The 24,687-nt window shown below is 35.7% G+C and overlaps 1 protein-coding gene across 1 annotated transcript in view; it reads right to left on the bottom strand.

The window, feature by feature from the left end:
- Positions 1 to 24,687, bottom strand: part of Alg7 (Alg7 dolichyl-phosphate N-acetylglucosaminephosphotransferase) — a 75,285-nt gene that overhangs the window by 25,126 nt on the left and 25,472 nt on the right. The window contains exon 4 of the mRNA XM_076198856.1: positions 6,787 to 6,914. Within this exon, the coding sequence (XP_076054971.1) occupies positions 6,787 to 6,914 (128 nt within the window). The remainder of the gene's footprint in view (positions 1 to 6,786; positions 6,915 to 24,687) is intronic.

The raw sequence follows: 24,687 nt of genomic DNA, 5'->3' as shown, positions 1-24,687 counted from the left end.
AATCTATTTTCCCAGAAGATTTATTGATGGATTTACAACTATAAGAAAAGAGGGCATGATCATATGTCCTGCTGAGTTAGGGTTCTTAATAAAATCCCAGTTGATCCCATTTTTAAATCAACCAGACTTAGAACCAGTATCTATGATAAAAGAATCTATTGAAATTGTGAAGATAACAATGTTAGATTGGATGATAGTGGGGCACAGCAGTCCATTCAAGAACAAATAAAAGAAACAGAAAATAAAATCTCATAGTGAACCCAACTCAGGTGTTCAAGAAATCACAGAAATTACTCAGAATTCATCAACTCCAAATAAAGCTTTGCTAATTGTGGAAGGTGGCATAATAAAGTTCATGTTATTACACTCCAGAGCAATTAACAGAGCAGAAGTACAGTTGAAAGCATCACTGAAGAAATCTTAACCATCTCAGAATCAATTAGGATAAAAGGTTTGAAATTGGACTCAGGAATTTATATGACACACAAGAACAAGGTAGAAATATTAGTGATTAGTACTTTGAATAAAGACATAGTCTTAAGAAAAGATACACAAATAGGATGTTTTCAAGTCTGTACAAGACCTATTAAGATTTTAAATGAGGGTACTGGGGAAGTGGAATCCCCAATTTCATCAATCTGTTCAATTCAGGAAGAAACATACTTGGGAGAGAAATATAAGAATCAACTAGAACCTACTAATTGTCCTAAGTTGGATGAAAGCTTAGTTCCATTGCTCTTGAAGCACAATAAAGCAATTGCTTTGCCGGGAGATGCCATGGGCAAAACAACAGTTTTAAAACATCAGATCAAATTAAAACCAGGGTCTCGACCTATCTATATACCTGCCTATAGAGTACCACATTCCAAACTAGCCATTGTAGATAAATTGATCAATGAAATGTTATCACAGGATATTACTGAACATAATCTACGTGAATGGAACTTCCCCTTGATTCTGGTGCCAAAATCAGATGGTACCATGATTCCAGTTATTGACTATAAGGAATTGAAAAAATATATTATCCTGACATATTACCATTACTGGTGATAGCAGATATACTTCATAGTTTGGGAACCAAGAAAAGGTATTTTAGCACTCCAGATATCAAACCTGCATTCTGGCAGATCGAGTATCATGAAGATTCATGGGGTTATACAGCATTTTCAACAACGGAGCACTATGCATTCAAACAAATGCCTTTTGGGTTAAGTAATAATCCATTAATTTATATAAGATTAATGAATACAGTTTTAGATGGGTTGTTAGGAAACACTGTCAGTATATTTCTAGATGATATTTTAATAGTTTCCCAAACAATGGCTGAACATTTTAAGAAATTAGATTTGGTATTCTCAAGACTAGTTGAAGCAGGATTGAAATTGAAACTTGAAAAATGTAAGTTTTGCAAGACAGTGTCATCTATTTGGGACATAAAATAGACAACTTAGTACAGTAAATTCAAAGGAAGAAGCAGAAAAGAATGATCCAGTTGCAGACAATGTAGAAAAAGTTAGAAGTTTCTTTGGACTGACAGGGTATTATAGAAATTTTATCAAGGGTTATGCAGATATAGCTAATCCATTAAGTTCTTTGTTGAGGAAAGATTCAAAGTTCATTTGGGGACCAGCACAACAAACTTTTGACAAGTTGAAAGATAAACTTACTAGTTCTTCAGTTATCATATTTTCTGATTATGATAAGTTCACTCTTTGTAATGATGCATCTGATATAGGGTTAGGCGGCATACTGATGCAAGAGAAAAATGGATCATTGAAACTGACAGCTTACACATAGAAACTTTGTAATAGTGCAGAGAGAAACTACTCCATCACAGAAAGAGAAACCTTAGCAGTGATATATTCATTAGAAAGTTTTAGAGATATGATACTGGGATATCCAATCAGAGTGTGGACTGATCATACAGCTATCCAGAACTTATTCAAGCATAAGAATCTTAGGGGCAGATTAGCCAGGTGGTTTACTACACTTCAGTGTTATGAGGTTAAGTTTGAATATATTCCAGGTAGAAAGAATGTTGCAGCAGATGCACTATCTAGAAATATTAGCCAACCAATGTCAGGGTTGATCAATTTCATCTGCAGTATAGATGAACTAGTAACATTAGATGAGGAAATGATAATAAGGGAACAAAGAAAAGATAAGACTTGGGAAAAAGTAGCCCAGAATTTGATGAACCCAAGAGGTATTCCTCCAAAACTACCAAAAGGGTATAAGATAGAGGAATTTCATTTGAACAATGGACTTTTGTATAGAAAAACAGTTGTAAGTGGGAAGGATATTTCTAGGGGCCCAGTGAATCAGTTGGTAATTCCACAAACTCTTGTACAAGAGGTATTGAAATTACTTCATTATAGTGATTTCACAGTCAGAATGAGGAAAACATCAAATACTATTTGATTTTTTTACTGGAAATTATGAGATCTTCAGATCTTGATAACTGTGAGTTTATCAATTTACTGAACCAATTTATAGATATACTAATTTGTTTTAAGAATCAGTATGTATTTAGTGCTACATTTGTACATGTAGATGTATTTTTGGGTTACCATTGGGTAGATGATATTTCTTTTAACCTTGTTTAGCCAGTTTATGCTGAAATATTTTTAACTACTAATTTAGCTCCATGTATATTATATGAAATGTTGAATTCCATAATAATGTAGCATGCCAAAGCCCCGTAAGAGAGTTTAAAAGAGTTGGTTGGGACAACCAAGTGGTAGCTGCCTAGCCCTGTAAGAGGCTAGTAGACAAGTAGGTAGAAAGAGGAGTACATGACGAGTGTTATATTTCTAATTTATATAATACCCAAAGGCGAGAAGTTGCCCAACCTTGTGTTTATAAATAATGGCTGGGGGCCAGAATGTTTTGCTTACTTGTAAATTAAGTTATGCAGAGATTCAAGATTGCTTAAGTAAACAATATTGAAGACTTGTAACAACGAATCTGATTGGAGAAAGGGTGGAGAAAATTCAATTGGTTCACGATTGTAAGATCATGCCCTTAACCTCTTCACTCCGGGCCAAAATCTCGTGGGCAGCATTATCTGCCAGACGTACGATGTGTCGTAATAATACTCGCATCATAAAATATAGTCACCGCTTATATCGATCGTTCTCTCTTTCACCCGTGAATTTTGATAACCATAGAAAATGTGATGAAGACAGTTTAGAGAGTATGTCATTATGCAGGGGTAACTACAATAAATATAATCAAGACGCCGATATGGCAGCCCCGCATATCCACTTGCTCCTCATGCCGCCTACGCACAGTATGGAAGTGGTTTAGGGAGGATCTTAAATATAAGTTCAAGATCACTGGATTAAAGAAATAATGTCACTGCAGAACTTACCTGGGACCTAAACTGAGTGTTCTTGATGGGAGTCCCTTGGTGTACCCGAGAGAAACAAGTGTAATAAAATTTGTGAAGGAAGAAAACTTTTTGACAAGTTTCATTGCCCAATACTAAAGATTAAAATTGAAGAAATAGAACTTTAAAAATGGGACCTAAAATGAATGTTCTTGATGGGAGTCCCTTGCAGTAAAATTCATGAAGGAAGAAAACTTTTTGACAAGTTTCACTGCCCAATACTAAAGATTAAAATTGAAGAAACAGAACTTTAAAAGTGGGAACAAAGACAGTGGTGAAAATTTAAGAGATGTACGAAAGTAAGAGCACAAAAGTGGCGGGCTTAGGCATATAGATGATTTATCTCCCTTTTTGAAAACAGGAAAAATGTTTGACTGCCCTCAAGCAGTAGGCACAAAACCAGTGTATTGTATTATACATTTAATATGTTGAATATAAAAGCTTGTAATGAGATGGCATCAGTAAAAATGTCCTTTATATTGGGTGTTTTTTATTTTTGGGAGGTCAGGAAGAAGGGCTGGGACACATCTTCCCTAATTTTGACAAATCACATTTCAATGCCTCAAAAATCACCCTAACCCTGCCAAATTGCAAGACCCCAGTATACCTCCCATAGTGCCTTCCTGTCTACCTGGTTGAAAGCCTTTTCCAAAACCATAATGGCCCAAAAATTGTACTTGCTTTTTGCCAAAACCTCACAAATCTGCATTACCATAAAAATTTGATCCATGTATACTCTACTTTTCCTAAACTCAAACTACTCCCCACTAATTTTTCCCTCTGTTCCTCTCCTAATACTCTCAATTAAAACCCTCCCATAAGCCTTCCCAACTACACTCAACAAAGTGATCCACCTAAAACTACTACCACCACATTTGTCCCCTTTTCCCTTGTAAAGTGGAACTATTCAGACATTCCTCCACTGCCCCCAGCACTCTCCCCTCTTTTAGACAAACAACAATCTCACTAACCACTCCACTATAACTGTGCCTCCCTTTTACAAACACTCTTCATGACACCCATCCAATCCTGGTGCCTTACACCAGCTCTCATAATTTTCAAAGCTCTTTGCACATCATCTTTTCTTATATTTCTTCCATTTTCCTGGCCCCATCACCATCATTTTCTTAGTGCCTACCACTGCTACAATCAATCTCTATCCTCCGCCTTCAACAGCACTCTAAAATATTCTACCTATCTTCCCCTTACCACCTACACTTCCATTAACATCTGTCCATCTACACCTTTTACCTTTTCCTCTCTGCCTGACTTACCCCTTTCCTCCCTTAACTTCCACATCTGTTTATTCTTTTCATTTTTCTGTCATACTCCCATCCCATTTTGCATCTGCTCTTTTCTTTGCCCACTTTATCTTTTCTTCTTTTCTTTTTTCTTTGTACCTCCCATGTTATTCAGTCCTACTTTGCAACCAATCCCTAATTTCTTGCTTCTTTTCTACTATCATCTTCACTTCACCATCCCATCCCTCCCATTAACCTTCCCAATTACAGTCAAACTGATCCCTCTAAAACTACTACAATTGCATTTCTTTGTACCTCCCATGTTATTCAGTCCTACTTTGCAACCAATCCCTAATTTCTTGCTTCTTTTCTACTATCATCTTCACTTCACCATCCCATCCCTCCCATTAACCTTCCCAATTACAGTCAAACTAATCCCTCTAAAACTACTACAATTGCATCTATCCCTTTTTCCCTTGTACAGTGGAACTATACAGGCATTCCTCCAGACTCTCCCCTCCCTTTGAATACACATTTAACAATCTCACAAGCCAGTCCACTATAACTGTACCTTCCTTTTACAAACACTCCACATGACACCTATCCAACCCAGGAGCCTTACCAGCTCTCATAATTTTCAAAACTCCTTGTACATAATTTTTTTATGTATCTCTTCCACTGCCACAATCAATCCCTACCTATCTTCCTCCAATTTCAACAATGCTCTAAAATATTTTACCCATCTTCCCCTTACCATCTTCACAACCATAACATCTATCCATCTGCACCTTTTACCTTTTCCTCTCCTGATTCACGCCCTTGTTCTCTTTAACTTCCTTCCAAAACATCTTTTTATTTTTTTCAATGTTTTCTGTCATAATCCTACCCCATTTTACATCTGCTCTCCTCTATGCTTTGTTTATCTTATGTTTGGTTTCTCTTTTTTCCTTGAACTTCCCATGTGCTTCCCAAATCCTACTTTGCAACCAATCCCTAAGTGCTCACTTCTTCTCCACTACCATTTTCACTTCATCATTCCACCACTCACTACCCTTTCTTTCACTTCCTCCCATCTTCCTCATTCAACATACCCTTATTGCACACCTTGTCACTTCATCCTTGAAACATCCATTACTTTTCTATTCCCACTTCTTTATTTTTCACTACCTCCTACACTTCCCTCGGCTTCTTCAAGTACTCCTTTTTTTTTTCATTTAAAATTTTTATTCTAAGCACCTCTCTACTTTCCATGCTTTTCCTTTCTCCACCTATCCACCACTCGCAATTTACCTTCTACCATAAATTATCAGATATTTCCCCATTCTCTTCCCTATGAACATGGGCATCCAGAACTCTTCCTATCCTTCCTTTAGGTACCACTACATAGTCCACTGTTTTATCAACCTTTCCATCCTCCACCCTTTCCCATGTATACTTATTCTTGACATTTTCCTTAAAAAGTGTTAGCAATTTCATTCTAAACACATCACTTTTCTGAGGTATTCCAAGTATTCATGCATCTATATAGAAAACTATTTCTTCAAACCCTTTATACATGTGGTCTTCCTTAATTTGTTCTCATGACCTCTTAAAGCTCTCCTATCCTAAATCAAGAGATCTCTTCTGCCAATGTAATCTATACCCTTTAGTGACCTGAATGCTATAATCATATCACCACTTTCTCTTCCATCTTTCAAAGTTAGCAGACCCAATGCTTTTAGTTTTTCCTCATATGGTTTACCTGTCAGGCTGGGGGTTTGGTTGCTGCCCTTTGTATTCTTTCAATTTGAGTGTGTGTGTGTGTGTTTTTATGTGGATGTTTTGTGTAGTATAGATGAAGGGCTGTTATAGATATTTGAGTAGTATATTGCTTTTTTTCTGTTCTGTTAGTAGTGCTTGTGAAATGTAATGTGAAGGGTGTGTTGTGTTTTGGGTTCTGGTGTAGAATTGTGTTCCCATCATTTTCATGCCATGTTCTATGGGGAGGATTTTGGTTTCTAAATGCAGGTGTTCAATAGGGTTGGTTTTGGTGCATTCGGCTATCACTCTTAGTGCTCCATTCTATAAAGTCTGTAAGTTGTTTGTGTTTGCCTTGCTGATCGTTGGGAACCATTATTAGGTAAATAAAAGAAAAACAAACAAATGTGATCTTACCAATATCAGCTGTCATTCCAATGTATACTCGTAGTGGCTTTGGAACAACAATGGTGGTGGAGTTGAAATTTATGTAGTACACCATCAATAATGGTAGTGATGCTAATGTAGGAAAAACTACTTTGTACCTGAAAAATTTCAAATCATAAGTACAACAAAGTAAAATTATTGACCATCTAAAAGTACACAATTATCAAACTAAAATAAAGTACATAAGCTACTATACCAACTACATAGAATACATAAGATAATAGACTCATTAAAGGAGGGAAAGGTACCACAAGATTGGAAATATGCAAACATAGTCCCAATACATAAAGGAGGAAACAGGGAAGATCCTACAAACTTTAGACCGGTGTCCCTCACTAGTACAATAAGTAAAATATGTGAAAAGGTCATCAGAAGCAGATGGATCAAACATTTGGAAGAAAACAATATAATAAACCCCAAACAATTTGGTTTTAGAAGTGGAAGATCGTGCACCACAAACCTAATATGCTTTTACTCGAGACTGATTGAAATAATAAAAGAACGAGATGGTTGGGTGGACTGCACCTTTCTGGATCTGCAAAAGGCTTTTGACAAAGTACCACACAAAAAATTAATAAACAAAATTGAAAAAAATAGGAGGAATTCAAGGCAGGCTGTTGGAATGAATGAAGGACTTTCTAAATGGAAGAAAGGTGAGGGTTAAAAACTCGAAATGGGAAGAAGTAAAAAGTGGCGTCCCTCAGGGCTCTGTTTTGGCTCCCTTAATGTTTGCCATATACATAAATGATATGGACAAAGGAGTGAATTGTTACATGAATTTCTTTGCTGACGATGCTAAATTGCTCAACAGAGTGAAAACAGAAGAAGATTGCAGATCGTCACAAGATGACCTACATAAAGTATGGGAATGGAGTCAGAAATACGAAATTAATTTCAACATCAAGAAATGTAGCATAATGGAGTTCGGAAAAGGCAAAAATAGAGTTTTGGGAAAATATATGATTGGAGACAAAGAAGTAAATAAAGTTAATTCAGAGAAGGACCTAGGAATAATCATCTCAAGTGACTTGACACCTGACAAACATGTAAATAAGATATTTGGAGAGACTTATGATTTGTTAAGATTAATGAAGGTGGCATTCGACTACATGGATGAAGAGATGGTTAAGAAATTAATTGTTACATTGACAAGACCGAAACGAGAATATGCTATATCAATTTGGGCACCTAGCACACAGAAAAACACAAGGAAATTAGAAAGAATCCAAAGAGTGGCGACTAAGATGGCACCTCCACTATCAAATTTGACATACAACAAAGATTGGAGAAATAGCAACTGACAACGTTAGAGCAGAGAAGGGAGAGAGGTGATTTGTTGACCATTTTCAGAATTATGAAAGGAATGGAAGTTCTTGATAGAGATGATCTATTAAAATGGGACCAAAGAGAAACAAGAGGACATGCAAAGAAACTAAAGAAAGACAGCTACAGAAGAGATCTGAAAAAGAACAGTTTCCCACACAGAGTGACTGACGTCTGGAACAAATTGAACAGTGAAACAGTTAATGTCAGAACTATACACAAATTCAAAAGCAAACTGGATGTGGAGAGATACAAAACCAGGTCAAAACAAGCATAGCTCTAGTCCCACAAAATACAACTAGGTAAATACATGGATATTCAAAAAGTGGAAAAAAAAAACAAAAAAATCACCAAGACAGACATCCATAACAATGTCAAGAGGTGGTTTCCCAGCTCTACAGTGGAAGACAATCCAGAATAACCCAAAACAACAAAATATAAGGTACAAAAAGTCTATACAATAGTCCCTGAAAGTGAAATACTTTCACCCTAACTGTTCAACCTCTTCATGAGTGATCTACCAACTTCTGAACTAAAACTAAGCACCAATGTTCTCTCAAATGCAGATGACAATAATAACCCTGCACAGTAAGTACAAAATAGCAGCAAAAACACCCAAGCCTAACTGAACAAACTGGAACAGTGTCTCAAAAATAACAAAATGGAAGCTTCACCCCAGAAATCAATGGTAACACTGCTCACTCCAGACAACCACAAATAAAAAAATACCCTATTATATAATTAAATGGCCAAATAATATCACTATAAAAAGGAACCCAAAAGTCATGGGTCTAACATTTGATATTTGTCTAACATCCAGCCCACATTTCAAAGGCCTGACAGCAAAAATCAACAAGAAAATAAATCTATTCAAACCATTATTACCATTCACTTTGGACAATAGAAACTCTATTTACCATTTTTAACAATTCATAAGAACCACTCTAGAATACACCACAGGATGGTTCCCAATAATCAGCAAATTGAACCCAAACAAAATTTACAAATACTGCAGAATGGAGCACTGAGAATAATAAGATGATTTACCAAAATCATTGATATAGGACACCTAGACACAGACACAAAAATCCTCCCAATAGAACATAACAAAAAAAATGACAGAAATGTAATACCCCACTAGAACCCTAAACATCACACACCCTTCACACTACATTTCACAAGTACAGTATACCCCCCATAAATCAGCATTCCATAAGTCATATTAATTATAAGTCAGCAAGGCTAGCCCAGCCTTCCACTAGCAGTGAATCATCCAGCTGCTTTCTCATTGAATCCTCTTCAGAACTGCCAGAAAGCATCTTTGACAGTGACAGTGGTGCCTAATGACCTACAATGTATGGTGGCAGTGATGCCATTCTACATTTTTTTTAATATATGTTAGTGTTCAACAAGTTGTGGTAGTGTAATATAAATCAGTGTTCATGTATTTCAAGTTTACATAACTAAAAGAAGAGAGTGCCATTTCAAGTCTTCTTTAAGTCTTCAAGTACTTCTATATTACACAAGAAGGGATTTTCTACAGCAGTAAAACAAGATAAATAGTTTAAAACAGTTTATTTTGGCTAGAAATAGGGTAACCAGAGGCATGACTCATTTAGATTGGAAAATCTCATAAGTGGGCATGGACTGCATTCCTATTATGCAGACTTATGGGAGGTTAATTGTACCACCAACACAACAAACAAACAAATACACACACACACACACACAATTAATACATGGAACAAATTAAAAAACAAAACAGTATGTGCAAACACTATACAAGATTTTAAGATAAAACTTGATGCGGAGAGATACAAAGACGGGTCACCAGGAGCATAGCTCCCCTCCCGTATATTACAACTAGGTAGGTAAATACACACACACACACACACACACACACACACACACACACACACACACACACACTTTCAACGAACGGACGGCTTGACGAACGCTCTGAAGAAAAGTGCAGATTGTGGATACCAACGCAAAGAGAAGTGCCTTTTTGTGTTTGCAGGGGGGGGGGGGAAATTGCTCGTGAGGCAGTAGGTAAGTAGGAAAAGAGGAGAAGGGGAGGGATTGCTGGGGAAATGGAAGGAAATGAGGATGTGGAGGACTTGGCCCAGGCAGACGGGCGTAAGGTCAACATGAAACGACCACCGGATGACGAAATGGCAAATAAAAATGTAAAGATTAGAAGTATAGAGAGGAGAAATACAGTAGAAAGTGACGAGAATATGTTCCAGGGATTTAAAGAGGGTGGGGGGGACACAACCCCCCCCCGACTGATAAGACTAGAGGAGAGAGTTGATAAGGTGATCGAGGACTTGGAACGTAAGTTAGGTAAGGTAGACTCCATCTTCCAGAGAATTGAAAGATTGGAACAACTAGAGAAGGCTAACAGAAACTTAACTGAAGAAGTAGAGGACCTAAAAAGACAGTTAGGAAATGTAAAGGAGGAGAATGAGAAATTGAAGAAGAATAGTAATGAAAACAGTGAGAAAATAGCTACAGAAGCTAAAAATTGGAGAATAACTCAAGAAGGGAATAAGGTTTCATTCACTGACATAGTCAAACAGCAATTGAAAGAACATAATGAAGACTCAGTTATTAAAGTGATGAGACAGAAGGAGAATATAGTAAGAGAATTAGCTGACAAAAAGAAATGTATAATTATATTAGGAATGGAAGAGAAACATAACCCAGATAGAACCGCAAGAATCAAGGAGGAAAATGAAAGGGTAAGCAGTTTATTAAAATTAGTCCAGGAAGATGAACCAGAAATTATAAAGGAAATTGAGGAAAAATTCAGACTCGGAAAATATAGTACAGATAAGACCAGACCAATTAAGATTAAATTCAGGTCACAAACAACGGCAGAGAAAATTCTATCCAAGACAGGGAAACTAGCAACAAATGATCAATATAAAAAGGTATGGATAAAAAGAGAAATGAATAAGGAGGAAAGAGAGGCAGAAAAGCAGAAAAGAATTGAAGCTAAGGCAAAAAACGAGGAAAGAACGGAGTCAGAGAAAGAGAGATTCTATTGGAGAGTAGTGAACATGAAAATAAAGCAGTTCGACATACTAAAGAAAAACATAAGGGAAACAGAGAACACAATGGAAGTGGCAGAAAACTAAGAGTGTCCTACACAAATATAGATGGATTGATAACAGGATTGAATGAACTGAATGATTATTTGAAAGAAAAAGAACCGGACATAATGGGAATTGTAGAAACAAAATTAAAAGGCCCACTACCACCCAACAGTGTAGGACATGATACATACAATTATTGGATTAGAAACAGAGAGAAAAAACAAGGGGGTGGAGTTATGTTCCTGACAAAGAAGGATATAAACGTGAAAGGTGTCATATATGGAAAGAATACAGTAGAGATGATTATGATAGAAGTGGAAGACCGAGATAAGAAGAGCAGAAAATTTGTGATCAATTATGTGCCTCCGAAAACAGCCTCATGGGAGGAGAGTGAACATAAAAGTATGTTAGAGGACACAAAGATAGCATTAACTAAAATAATGGAAGACGGAGGAAGAATAGTTATGATGGGCGACTTTAATTGCAAAGAAATCTGCTGGGAAGAAATGACAGTAAAGAGTGGTGATGACTCATGGGGAAATGCTCTACTTGAGATGATTACTGACCATTCAATGACACAATGGATACAAGAGAACACTAGGTATAGAAATGAAGAAGAACCATCGAGGCTAGACTTAATAATTACATCTGAACCTAGAATAGTGGACAAGATTGAATATAAAACACCAATAGGTAAAAGTGACCACATATTGATTGAACTGGAACTTAATGAAGAAAAATATATGAAAAGAAATGAACAATATAGAAAAGGAAGAATGATGTATGAAAAAACAAACTTTGATAAAATAAGAGAATTCTTCCAACAAGAAAACTGGGAAGAAATATACAAAGAAGAAACATCAGTGGAAGAGAAATGGAATATTTTGACAAAAATTTACAAAGAAGGAGTGGAAAAGTATGTCCCAAGACAAAAACAAGAAAAAGAATATGTAAAATGCTGGTACAACAAAAGTTGTAGGGAGTTAAAAGACAAAAGAGACAAAGCCTGGACCGGATGGAAAAAAGACAGAAGACCTGAAAAATGGAAAATATATACTGGTTATAGAAATGAATATGTACAAAAGTGCAGAGAGGAAAAAAGAAAATATGAAAAAGATGTTATAGAAAAGTGTAAAGATCAACCAAAACTATTCTACAGATTTGTAAACAATAAACTGAAAAACAAACAAGACTTGGAGAAATTAAGACAAGGAGGAGTTGAATACACTGAGGAAATGGAAATGGCAGAAATTATGAACAAACATTTTAAATCAGTGTTTACAAGGGAAAATATACAACCTGAAGAGATTGAGTGGAAGGAAAAAGTCCCCCCTATGGAAGAAATAGAAGTAACGAAGAATGAAATATTGACACACTTGGGTAATTTTGATGTCAGAAAATCGCATGGGCCAGATGAAATAGCAAACTGGATTCTGAAAGAATGTAGGAATGAACTGGCAGACAAAATACATAGCATAATAAGCAGTTCCTTAAAAGAAGGAAAAGTTCCAGAAGATTGGAAAAAAGCAAATATAGTACCTATATATAAAGGAGGAAATAAAGAAGAACCTACCAACTATAGACCAGTCTCTCTAACAAGTACAATAGCAAAAATATGTGAAAGAATTATCAAAAGTAGATGGGTAAAATACTTGGAAAAAAACAACGTACTAAATCCAAGGCAATTTGGATTCAGACAAGGACGATCATGCGTCACCAATTTAATATGTTTCTATTCAAGACTAATAGATATAATACAAGAAAGAGATGGATGGGCTGATTGTGCATTTCTAGACCTAAAAAAAGCTTTTGACAAAGTACCACATAAGAAGTTGCTTAAGAAATTAGAATATGAAGGAGGAATACAAGGTAAATTGCTAAATTGGATGGAAGACTTTTTGCAAGAAAGAAAAATGAGAGTAGTGATAAGAGATCAGCACTCAAAATGGAATGAAGTAATAAGCGGTGTCCCGCAGGGAACAGTTCTGGCCCCAATAATGTTTGCTATATATATTAATGATATGGATGAAGGAATTGAAAGCTATATGAGCTTCTTTGCAGATGATGCAAAATTACTGAAAAGAGTGAAAACTGAAGAGGATTGTGAATCACTACAGAGAGATCTAAATAAAGTACAAGAATGGAGTAGGAAGTGGGAGATGGAGTTCAATACAAAAAAGTGTAGTATAATGGAATTTGGAAAAAGCAAAAACAGAATAACAGGATCATATAATTTGGGAGAAGAAGGAATAAAAAGAGTAGAAAATGAGAGGGACCTGGGAGTCATTGTTATGAATAATATGTCACCTGAGAAACATATAAATAAGATTTTTGGAGAAACTTATAATTTAATAAGAACAATCAAAGTGGCATTTACATACCTGGATGAAGAAATGGTGAGGAAAATCCTAATCACCCTGATAAGACCAAGATTGGAATATGCAGCAACGATATGGTCACCAAGTACAAAAAAATGTATAAAAAAACTTGAAAGAATACAAAGAGCAATTACTAAACTGGCACCAACACTCTCAAAACTATCATATGAAGAGAGACTACAAAAACTTAAACTACAGACACTAGAGCAAAGAAGAGAGAGAGGAGATTTGATAGCTATTTACAGAATCATGAAAGGCATAGAAATTACTGATAGAGAGAATCTGATAAAATGGGATGACAGAAATACAAGAGGACACGGAAAGAAAATAAAAAAAGACAACTATAGAAGAGATTTGAAAAAGAACAGCTTTCCTCACAGAGCAATAGACAGTTGGAACAAGTTAGATGAGAAAGTGGTGTGTGCAAAAACAATACATGAATTTAAAAATAGTTTAGATAAAATGAGATATGAAGACGGGACCTCACGAGCATAGCTCCCCTTCCCGTAAAATACAACTAGGTAAATACACACACACACACACTTTCAACGAACGGACGGCTTGAAGAACGTTCTGAAGAAAAGTGCAGATTGTGGATCCCAACGCAAAGAGAAGTGCCTTTTTGTATTTACAGGGTGGGGGGAAATTGCTCGTGGGGTAGTGGGAAAGTAAGGAAAGAGGAGAAGGGGAGGGATTGCTGGGAAAATGGAAGGTAATGAGGAAGTAGAGGACTTGGTCCAAACAGACCGCCGTAAAGTAAACAAACGACCACAAGACGAGCTGGAGGACGACGGAATGTCTAATAAGAATGTAAAGATTAGAAGTATAGATAGGAACAATACAGTAGAAAGTGATGAGAATATTTTCAAGGGATTTAAAGAGAGTGGGGGGGACACAAACCCGCCCCGACTGACAAGACTAGAGAAGAAGGTTGATAAGGTGATCGAGGACTTGGAGAGTAGGTTAGGTCATATGAACACCATTTTACAAAGGGTTGAAAGATTGGAAGAACTGGAAAAGGCGAATAAAAACTTAACTGATGAAATAGAAGACCTAAAAAGACAGTTAAGAGAGGTAAAGGTGGAGAATGAGGAATTGAAGAAGAATAGTAAAGAAAACAGAGAAACGATAGCTAAAGAAAGTAAAAATTGGAAGAAAACCCAAGAAGGAAATAAGGTTTCATTCACTGACATAGTCAAACAGCAATTGAAAGAACATACTGAAGACTCAGTTATTAAAGTGATGAGACAAAAGGAGAATATAGTAAGGGATTTAGCAGACAAGAAGAAATGTGTAATTATATTAGGAATGGAAGAGAAACACAACACAGATAGAACCACAAGAATCAAAGAGGAAAATGAAAAAGTAAGCCAATTACTAGAATCAGTTCAGGAAGATGAACCAGAAATTATGAAACAAATCGAAGAGAAATTTAGACTCGGAAAGTATAGCACAGACAAGACCAGACCAATTAAGATTAAATTCAAGTCACAAACAACGGCAGAGAATATCTTATCCAAAACAGGGAAACTAGCAACAAGTGAACAATACAAAAAGATATGGATAAAAAGAGAAATGAATAAAGAGGAGAGGAAGAAAAGCAGAAAAGACTGGAAGCTAAGGCAAAAAACGAGAACAGAACGGAGTCAGAGAAAGAGAGATTCTATTGGAGAGTAGTGAACATGAAACTAAGGAAGTTCGACATACAAAAGAAAAACATAAGGGAAACAGAGAACACAATGGAAGTGGCAGAAAACTAAGAGTGTCTTACACAAATATAGATGGATTAATAACAGGATTGAATGAGCTGAATGATTATTTGAAAGAAAAAGAACCGGACATAATGGGAATTGTAGAAACAAAATTAAAAGGCCCACTACCACCCAACAGTGTAGGACATGATGCATACAATTATTGGATTAGAAACAGAGAGAAAAAGCAAGGGGGTGGAGTTATGTTCCTGACTAAGAAGGATATAAACGTGAAAGGTGTCATATATGGAAAGAATACAGTAGAGATGATTATGATAGAAGTGGAAGACCGAGATAAGAAGAGCAGAAAATTTGTGATCAATTATGTGCCTCCGAAAACAGCCTCATGGGAGGAGAGTGAATATAAAAGTATGTTAGAGGACACAAAGATAGCATTAACTAAAATAATGGAAGACGGAGGAAGAATAGTTATGATGGGCGACTTTAATTGCAAAGAAATCTGCTGGGAAGAAATGACAGTAAAGAGTGGTGATGACTCATGGGGAAATGCTCTACTTGAGATGATTACTGACCATTCAATGACACAATGGATACAAGAGAACACTAGGTATAGAAATGAAGAAGAACCATCGAGGCTAGACTTAATAATTACATCTGAACCTAGAATAGTGGACAAGATTGAATATAAAACACCAATAGGTAAAAGTGACCACATATTGATTGAACTGGAACTTAATGAAGAAAAATATATGAAAAGAAATGAACAATATAGAAAAGGAAGAATGATGTATGAAAAAACAAACTTTGATAAAATAAGAGAATTCTTCCAACAAGAAAACTGGGAAGAAATATACAAAGAAGAAACAACAGTGGAAGAGAAATGGAATATTTTGACAAAAATTTACAAAAAAGGAGTGGAAAAGTATGTCCCAAGACAAAAACAAGAAAAAGAATATGTAAAATGCTGGTACAACAAAAGTTGTAGGGAGTTAAAGGACAAAAGAGACAAAGCCTGGAACAGATGGAAAAAAGACAGAAGACCTGAAAAATGGAAAATATATACTGGTTATAGAAATGAATATGTACAAAAGTGCAGAGAGGAAAAAAGAAAATATGAAAAAGATGTTATAGAAAAGTGTAAAGATCAACCAAAACTATTCTACAGATTTGTAAACAATAAACTGAAAAACAAACAAGACTTAGAGAAATTAAGACAAGGAGGAGTTGAATACACTGAGGAAATGGAAATGGCAGAAATTATGAACAAACATTTTAAATCAGTGTTTACAAGGGAAAATATACAACCTGAAGAGATTGAGTGGAAGGAAAAAGTCCCCCCTATGGAAGAAATAGAAGTAACAAAGAATGAAATATTGACACACTTGGGTAATTTTGATGTCAGAAAATTGCATGGGCCAGATGAAATAGCAAACTGGATTCTGAAAGAATGCAGGAATGAACTGGCAGACAAAATACATAGCATAATAAGCAGTTCCTTAAAAGAAGGAAAAGTTCCAGAAGATTGGAAAAAAGCAAATATAGTACCTATATATAAAGGAGGAAATAAAGAAGAACCTACCAACTATAGACCAGTCTCTCTAACAAGTACAATAGCAAAAATTTGTGAAAGAATTATCAAAAGTAGATGGGTAAAATACTTGGAAAAAAACAACGCACTAAATCCAAGGCAATTTGGATTCAGACAAGGACGATCATGCGTCACCAATTTAATATGTTTCTATTCAAGGCTAATAGATATAATACAAGAAAGAGATGGATGGGCTGATTGTGCATTTCTAGACCTAAAAAAAGCTTTTGACAAAGTACCACATAAGAAGTTGCTTAAGAAATTAGAATATGAAGGAGGAATACAAGGTAAATTGCTAAATTGGATGGAAGACTTTTTGCAAGAAAGAAAAATGAGAGTAGTGATAAGAGATCAGCACTCAAAATGGAATGAAGTAATAAGCGGTGTCCCGCAGGGAACAGTTCTGGCCCCAATAATGTTTGCTATATATATTAATGATATGGATGAAGGAATTGAAAGCTATATGAGCTTCTTTGCAGATGATGCAAAATTACTGAAAAGAGTGAAAACTGAAGAAGATTGTGAATCACTACAGAGAGATCTAAATAAAGTACAAGAATGGAGTAGGAAGTGGGAGATGGAGTTCAATACAAAAAAGTGTAGTATAATGGAATTTGGAAAAAGCAAAAACAGAATAACAGGATCATATAATTTGGGAGAAGAAGGAATAAAAAAAGTAGAAAATGAGAAGGACCTGGGAGTCATTGTTATGAATAATATGTCACCTGAGAAACATATAAATAAGATTTTTGGAGAAACTTATAATTTAATAAGAACAATCAAAGTGGCATTTACATACCTGGATGAAGAAATGGTGAGGAAAATCCTAATCACCCTGATAAGACCAAGATTGGAATATGCAGCAACGATATGGTCACCAAGTACAAAAAAATGTATAAAAAAACTTGAAAGAATACAAAGAGCAATTACAAAACTGGCACCAACACTCTCAAAACTATCATATGAAGAGAGACTACAAAAACTTAAACTACAGACACTAGAGCAAAGAAAAGAGAGAGGAGATTTGATAGCTATTTACAGAATCATGAAAGGCATAGAAATTACTGATAGAGAGAATCTGATAAAATGGGATGACAGAAATACAAGAGGACACGGAAAGAAAATAAAAAAAGACAGCTATAGAAGAGATTTTAAAAAGAACAGCTTTCCTCACAGTGGTGTGTGCAAAAACAATACATGAATTTAAAAATAGTTTAGATAAAATGAGATATGAAGACGGGACCCCACGAGCATAGCTCCCCTTCCCGTAAAATACAACTAGGTAAATACAACTAGGTAAATACACACACACACTTTCAACGAACGGACGGCTTGAAGAACGTTCTGAAGAAAAGTGCAGATTGTGGATCCCAACGCAAAGAGAAGTGCCTTTTTGTATTTACAGGGTGGGGGGAAATTGCTCGTGGGGTAGTGGGAAAGTAAGGAAAGAGGAGAAGGGGAGGGATTGCTGGGAAAATGGAAGGTAATGAGGAAGTAGAGGACTTGGTCCAAACAGACCGCCGTAAAGTAAACAAACGACCACAAGACGAGCTGGAGGACGACGGAATGTCTAATAAGAATGTAAAGATTAGAAGTATAGATAGGAACAATACAGTAGAAAGTGATGAGAATATTTTCAAGGGATTTAAAGAGAGTGGGGGGGACACAAACCCGCCCCGACTGACAAGACTAGAGAAGAAGGTTGATAAGGTGATCGAGGACTTGGAGAGTAGGTTAGGTCATATGAACACCATTTTACAAAGGGTTGAAAGATTGGAAGAACTGGAAAAGGCGAATAAAAACTTAACTGATGAAATAGAAGACCTAAAAAGACAGTTAAGAGAGGTAAAGGTGGAGAATGAGGAATTGAAGAAGAATAGTAAAGAAAACAGAGAAACGATAGCTAAAGAAAGTAAAAATTGGAAGAAAACCCAAGAAGGAAATAAGGTTTCATTCACTGACATAGTCAAACAGCAATTGAAAGAACATACTGAAGACTCAGTTATTAAAGTGATGAGACAAAAGGAGAATATAGTAAGGGATTTAGCAGACAAGAAGAAATGTGTAATTATATTAGGAATGGAAGAGAAACACAACACAGATAGAACCACAAGAATCAAAGAGGAAAATGAAAAAGTAAGCCAATTACTAGAATCAGTTCAGGAAGATGAACCAGAAATTATGAAACAAATCGAAGAGAAATTTAGACTCGGAAAGTATAGCACAGACAAGACCAGACCAATTAAGATTAAATTCAAGTCACAAACAACGGCAGAGAATATCTTATCCAAAACAGGGAAACTAGCAACAAGTGAACAATACAAAAAGATATGGATAAAAAGAGAAATGAATAAAGAGGAGAGGAAGAAAAGCAGAAAAGACTGGAAGCTAAGGCAAAAAACGAGAACAGAACGGAGTCAGAGAAAGAGAGATTCTATTGGAGAGTAGTGAACATGAAACTAAGGAAGTTCGACATACAAAAGAAAAACATAAGGGAAACAGAGAACACAATGGAAGTGGCAGAAAACTAAGAGTGTCTTACACAAATATAGATGGATTAATAACAGGATTGAATGAGCTGAATGATTATTTGAAAGAAAAAGAACCGGACATAATGGGAATTGTAGAAACAAAATTAAAAGGCCCACTACCACCCAACAGTGTAGGACATGATGCATACAATTATTGGATTAGAAACAGAGAGAAAAAGCAAGGGGGTGGAGTTATGTTCCTGACTAAGAAGGATATAAACGTGAAAGGTGTCATATATGGAAAGAATACAGTAGAGATGATTATGATAGAAGTGGAAGACCGAGATAAGAAGAGCAGAAAATTTGTGATCAATTATGTGCCTCCGAAAACAGCCTCATGGGAGGAGAGTGAATATAAAAGTATGTTAGAGGACACAAAGATAGCATTAACTAAAATAATGGAAGACGGAGGAAGAATAGTTATGATGGGCGACTTTAATTGCAAAGAAATCTGCTGGGAAGAAATGACAGTAAAGAGTGGTGATGACTCATGGGGAAATGCTCTACTTGAGATGATTACTGACCATTCAATGACACAATGGATACAAGAGAACACTAGGTATAGAAATGAAGAAGAACCATCGAGGCTAGACTTAATAATTACATCTGAACCTAGAATAGTGGACAAGATTGAATATAAAACACCAATAGGTAAAAGTGACCACATATTGATTGAACTGGAACTTAATGAAGAAAAATATATGAAAAGAAATGAACAATATAGAAAAGGAAGAATGATGTATGAAAAAACAAACTTTGATAAAATAAGAGAATTCTTCCAACAAGAAAACTGGGAAGAAATATACAAAGAAGAAACATCAGTGGAAGAGAAATGGAATATTTTGACAAAAATTTACAAAAAAGGAGTGGAAAAGTATGTCCCAAGACAAAAACAAGAAAAAGAATATGTAAAATGCTGGTACAACAAAAGTTGTAGGGAGTTAAAAGACAAGAGACAAAGCCTGGACCAGATGGAAAAAAGACAGAAGACCTGAAAAATGGAAAATATATACTGGTTATAGAAATGAATATGTACAAAAGTGCAGAGAGGAAAAAAGAAAATATGAAAAAGATGTTATAGAAAAGTGTAAAGATCAACCAAAACTATTCTACAGATTTGTAAACAATAAACTGAAAAACAAACAAGACTTGGAGAAATTAAGACAAGGAGGAGTTGAATACACTGAGGAAATGGAAATGGCAGAAATTATGAACAAACATTTTAAATCAGTGTTTACAAGGGAAAATATACAACCTGAAGAGATTGAGTGGAAAGAAAAAGTCCCCCCTATGGAAGAAATAGAAGTAACAAAGAATGAAATATTGACACACTTGGGTAATTTTGATGTCAGAAAATCGCATGGGCCAGATGAAATAGCAAACTGGATTCTGAAAGAATGCAGGAATGAACTGGCAGACAAAATACATAGCATAATAAGCAGTTCCTTAAAAGAAGGAAAAGTTCCAGAAGATTGGAAAAAAGCAAATATAGTACCTATATATAAAGGAGGAAATAAAGAAGAACCTACCAACTATAGACCAGTCTCTCTAACAAGTACAATAGCAAAAATTTGTGAAAGAATTATCAAAAGTAGATGGGTAAAATACTTGGAAAAAAACAACGCACTAAATCCAAGGCAATTTGGATTCAGACAAGGACGATCATGCGTCACCAATTTAATATGTTTCTATTCAAGGCTAATAGATATAATACAAGAAAGAGATGGATGGGCTGATTGTGCATTTCTAGACCTAAAAAAAGCTTTTGACAAAGTACCACATAAGAAGTTGCTTAAGAAATTAGAATATGAAGGAGGAATACAAGGTAAATTGCTAAATTGGATGGAAGACTTTTTGCAAGAAAGAAAAATGAGAGTAGTGATAAGAGATCAGCACTCAAAATGGAATGAAGTAATAAGCGGTGTCCCGCAGGGAACAGTTCTGGCCCCAATAATGTTTGCTATATATATTAATGATATGGATGAAGGAATTGAAAGCTATATGAGCTTCTTTGCAGATGATGCAAAACTACTGAAAAGAGTGAAAACTGAAGAAGATTGTGAATCACTACAGAGAGATCTAAATAAAGTACAAGAATGGAGTAGGAAGTGGGAGATGGAGTTCAATACAAAAAAGTGTAGTATAATGGAATTTGGAAAAAGCAAAAACAGAATAACAGGAGCATATAATTTGGGAGAAGAAGGAATAAAAAAAGTAGAAAATGAGAAGGACCTGGGAGTCATTGTTAGGAATAATATGTCACCTGAGAAACATATAAATAAGATTTTTGGAGAAACTTATAATTTGATAAGAACAATCAAAGTGGCATTTACATACCTGGATGAAGAAATGGTGAGGAAAATCCTAATCACCCTGATAAGACCAAGATTGGAATATGCAGCAACGATATGGTCACCAAGTACAAAAAAATGTATAAAAAAACTTGAAAGAATACAAAGAGCAATCACAAAACTGGCACCAACACTCTCAAAACTATCATATGAAGAGAGACTACAAAAACTTAAACTACAGACACTAGAGCAAAGAAGAGAGAGAGGAGATTTGATAGCTATTTACAGAATCATGAAAGGCATAGAAATTACTGATAGAGAGAATCTGATCAAATGGGATGACAGAAATACAAGAGGACACGGAAAGAAAATAAAAAAAGACAGCTATAGAAGAGATTTGAAAAAGAACAGCTTTCCTCACAGAGTAATAGACAGTTGGAACAAGTTAGATGAGAAAGTGGTGTGTGCAAAAACAATACATGAATTTAAAAATAGTTTAGATAAAATGAGATATGAAGACGGGACCCCACGAGCATAGCTCCCCTTCCCGTAAAATACAACTAGGTACAACTAGGTAAATACACACACACACACTTCAACGAACGGACGGCTTAGAAGACGTTCTGAAGAAAATTGAAGTTTCGTGGATCCCAACGCAAAGAGAAGTGCCTATTGTATTTACAGGGTGGGGGGGAAATTGCTCGTGGGGTAGTGGGAAAGTAGGGAAAGAGGAGAAGGGGAGGGATTGCTGAGGGAAATGGAAGGAAATGAGGAAGGAGAGGACTTGGCACAGGCAGACAGGCGAAAGGTAAACAAACGACCCCCCGACCAGCTGAGCGACGATGAAATGTCTAATAAAAATGTAAAGATTAGAAGTATAGATAAGAGCAATACAGTAGAAAGTGATGAGAATATTTTCCAGGGATTTAAAGAGGGTGGGGGGGGACACAAACCCCCCCCCGACTGACAAGACTAGAAGAGAAGGTCGATAAGATGATCGAGGACTTGGAGCGTAGGTTCGGTCATGTTGACAATATTATACGAAGAGTTGAAAAATTGGAAGAACTAGAGAAGGCGAACAAAAACTTAACTAAGGAAATTGAAGAATTAAAAAAACAGTTAAAAGAAGTAAAAGATGAGAATAAAGTCTTAAAGGAGAATAATAAGGAGAACAAGGAGGGTTGGAAAAAAATTCAAGAAAATAGCAAAGTTGCATTCACTGACATAATCAGACAGCAAATGAATGAACAAACTGAAAACTCAGTTATTAAAGTGATGAGACAGAAGGAGAATATAGTAAGAGACTTAGCAGACAAAAAGAAATGTATAATTATATTAGGAATGGAAGAGAAACATAACCCAGATAGAACCACAAGAATCAAAGAGGAAAATGAAAAGTAAGAAATTTACTAGAATTAGTTCAGGAAGATGAACCAGAAATAATGAAACAAATCGAAGAGAAATTCAGGCTAGGGAAATATAGTACAGACAAGACCAGACCAATCAAGATTAAATTCAGGTCACAAACTACGGCTGAGAATATCTTATCCAAAACAGGGAAACTAGCAACAAGTGAACAATATAAAAAGGTATGGATAAAAAGGGAAATGAATAAAGAGGAAAGAGAGGAAGAAAAACAGAAAAGAATTGAAGCAAAGGAAAAAAACAAGATAAGAACGGAGTCAGAAAAAGAGAGATTCTATTGGAGAGTAGTGAACATGAAACTAAAGAAAGTCGACATACAAGAGAAAAACAAAAGGGAAACAGAGAACACAATGGAAGTGGCAGAAAACTAAGAGTGTCTTACACAAATATAGATGGATTAATAACAGGATTGAATGAACTGAATGATTATTTGAAAGAAAAAGAACCAGACATAATGGGAATTGTAGAAACAAAATTAAAAGGTCCACTACCACCCAACAGTGTAGGACATGATGCATATAATTATTGGATTAGAAACAGAGTGAAAAAGGAAGGGGGTGGAGTTATGTTCCTGACTAAGAAGGATATAAACGTGAAGGGTGTCACATATGGAAAGAATACAGTAGAGATGATAATGATGGAAGTAGAAGACAGAGATAAGAAGAACAGAAAGTTTGTGATAAATTATGTGCCCCCAAAAACAGCCTCATGGGAAGAGAGTGAACATAAAAGTATGTTAGAGGACACAAAGATAACATTAAACAAGATAATGGAAGAGGGAGGAAAAATAGTTATGATGGGCGACTTTAATTGCAAAGAAATCTGCTGGGAAGAAATGACAGTAAAGGGTGGAGACGGCTCATGGGGAAACGCTCTACTTGAGATGGTTACTGACCATACAATGACACAATGGATACAGGAGAACACTAGGTATAGAAATGAAGAGCCATCGAAACTAGACCTAGTAATTACATCCGAACCTAGAATAGTGGACAATACTAGAGGACACGGAAAGAAAATAAAAAAAGACAGCTATAGAAGAGATTTGAAAAAGAACAGCTTTCCTCACAGAGTAATAGACAGTTGGAACAAGTTAGATGAGAAAGTGGTGTGTGCAAAAACAATACATGAATTTAAAAATAGTTTAGATAAAATGAGATATGAAGACGGGACCCCACGAGCATAGCTCCCCTTCCCGTAAAATACAACTAGGTAAATACACACAGGTCTGTTTTTATAATTGAGAGCTCACAAATTTGGGAAGATGGACAACAAGAAAGATCACCCAAAATGAAAGAAAGAAATGTAACACAAAAAGAAATGAGACCAAATAAAAAAACCTAGATATTAGGAAATCGCATGGACCGGATGGATTTGCAAATTGGATACTGAAAGAGTGTATAGATGAACTGACAGGCATATAAGATAATTGACATTTCACTCAAAGAAGGAAAGGTACTGCAAGATTGGAAAGATGCAAACATAGTACCAATATACAAAGAAGGAAACAAAGAAGATCCTA

Source organism: Oratosquilla oratoria, chromosome 15 (genome assembly GCF_046742065.1).
Source record: "Oratosquilla oratoria isolate Oo_2021 chromosome 15, ASM4674206v1, whole genome shotgun sequence".
NCBI classification, from domain to species: domain Eukaryota; kingdom Metazoa; phylum Arthropoda; class Malacostraca; order Stomatopoda; family Squillidae; genus Oratosquilla; species Oratosquilla oratoria.
The sequence above is the reverse complement of the archived record's forward strand: the minus strand, read 5'-3'. Positions and strand labels throughout refer to the sequence as shown.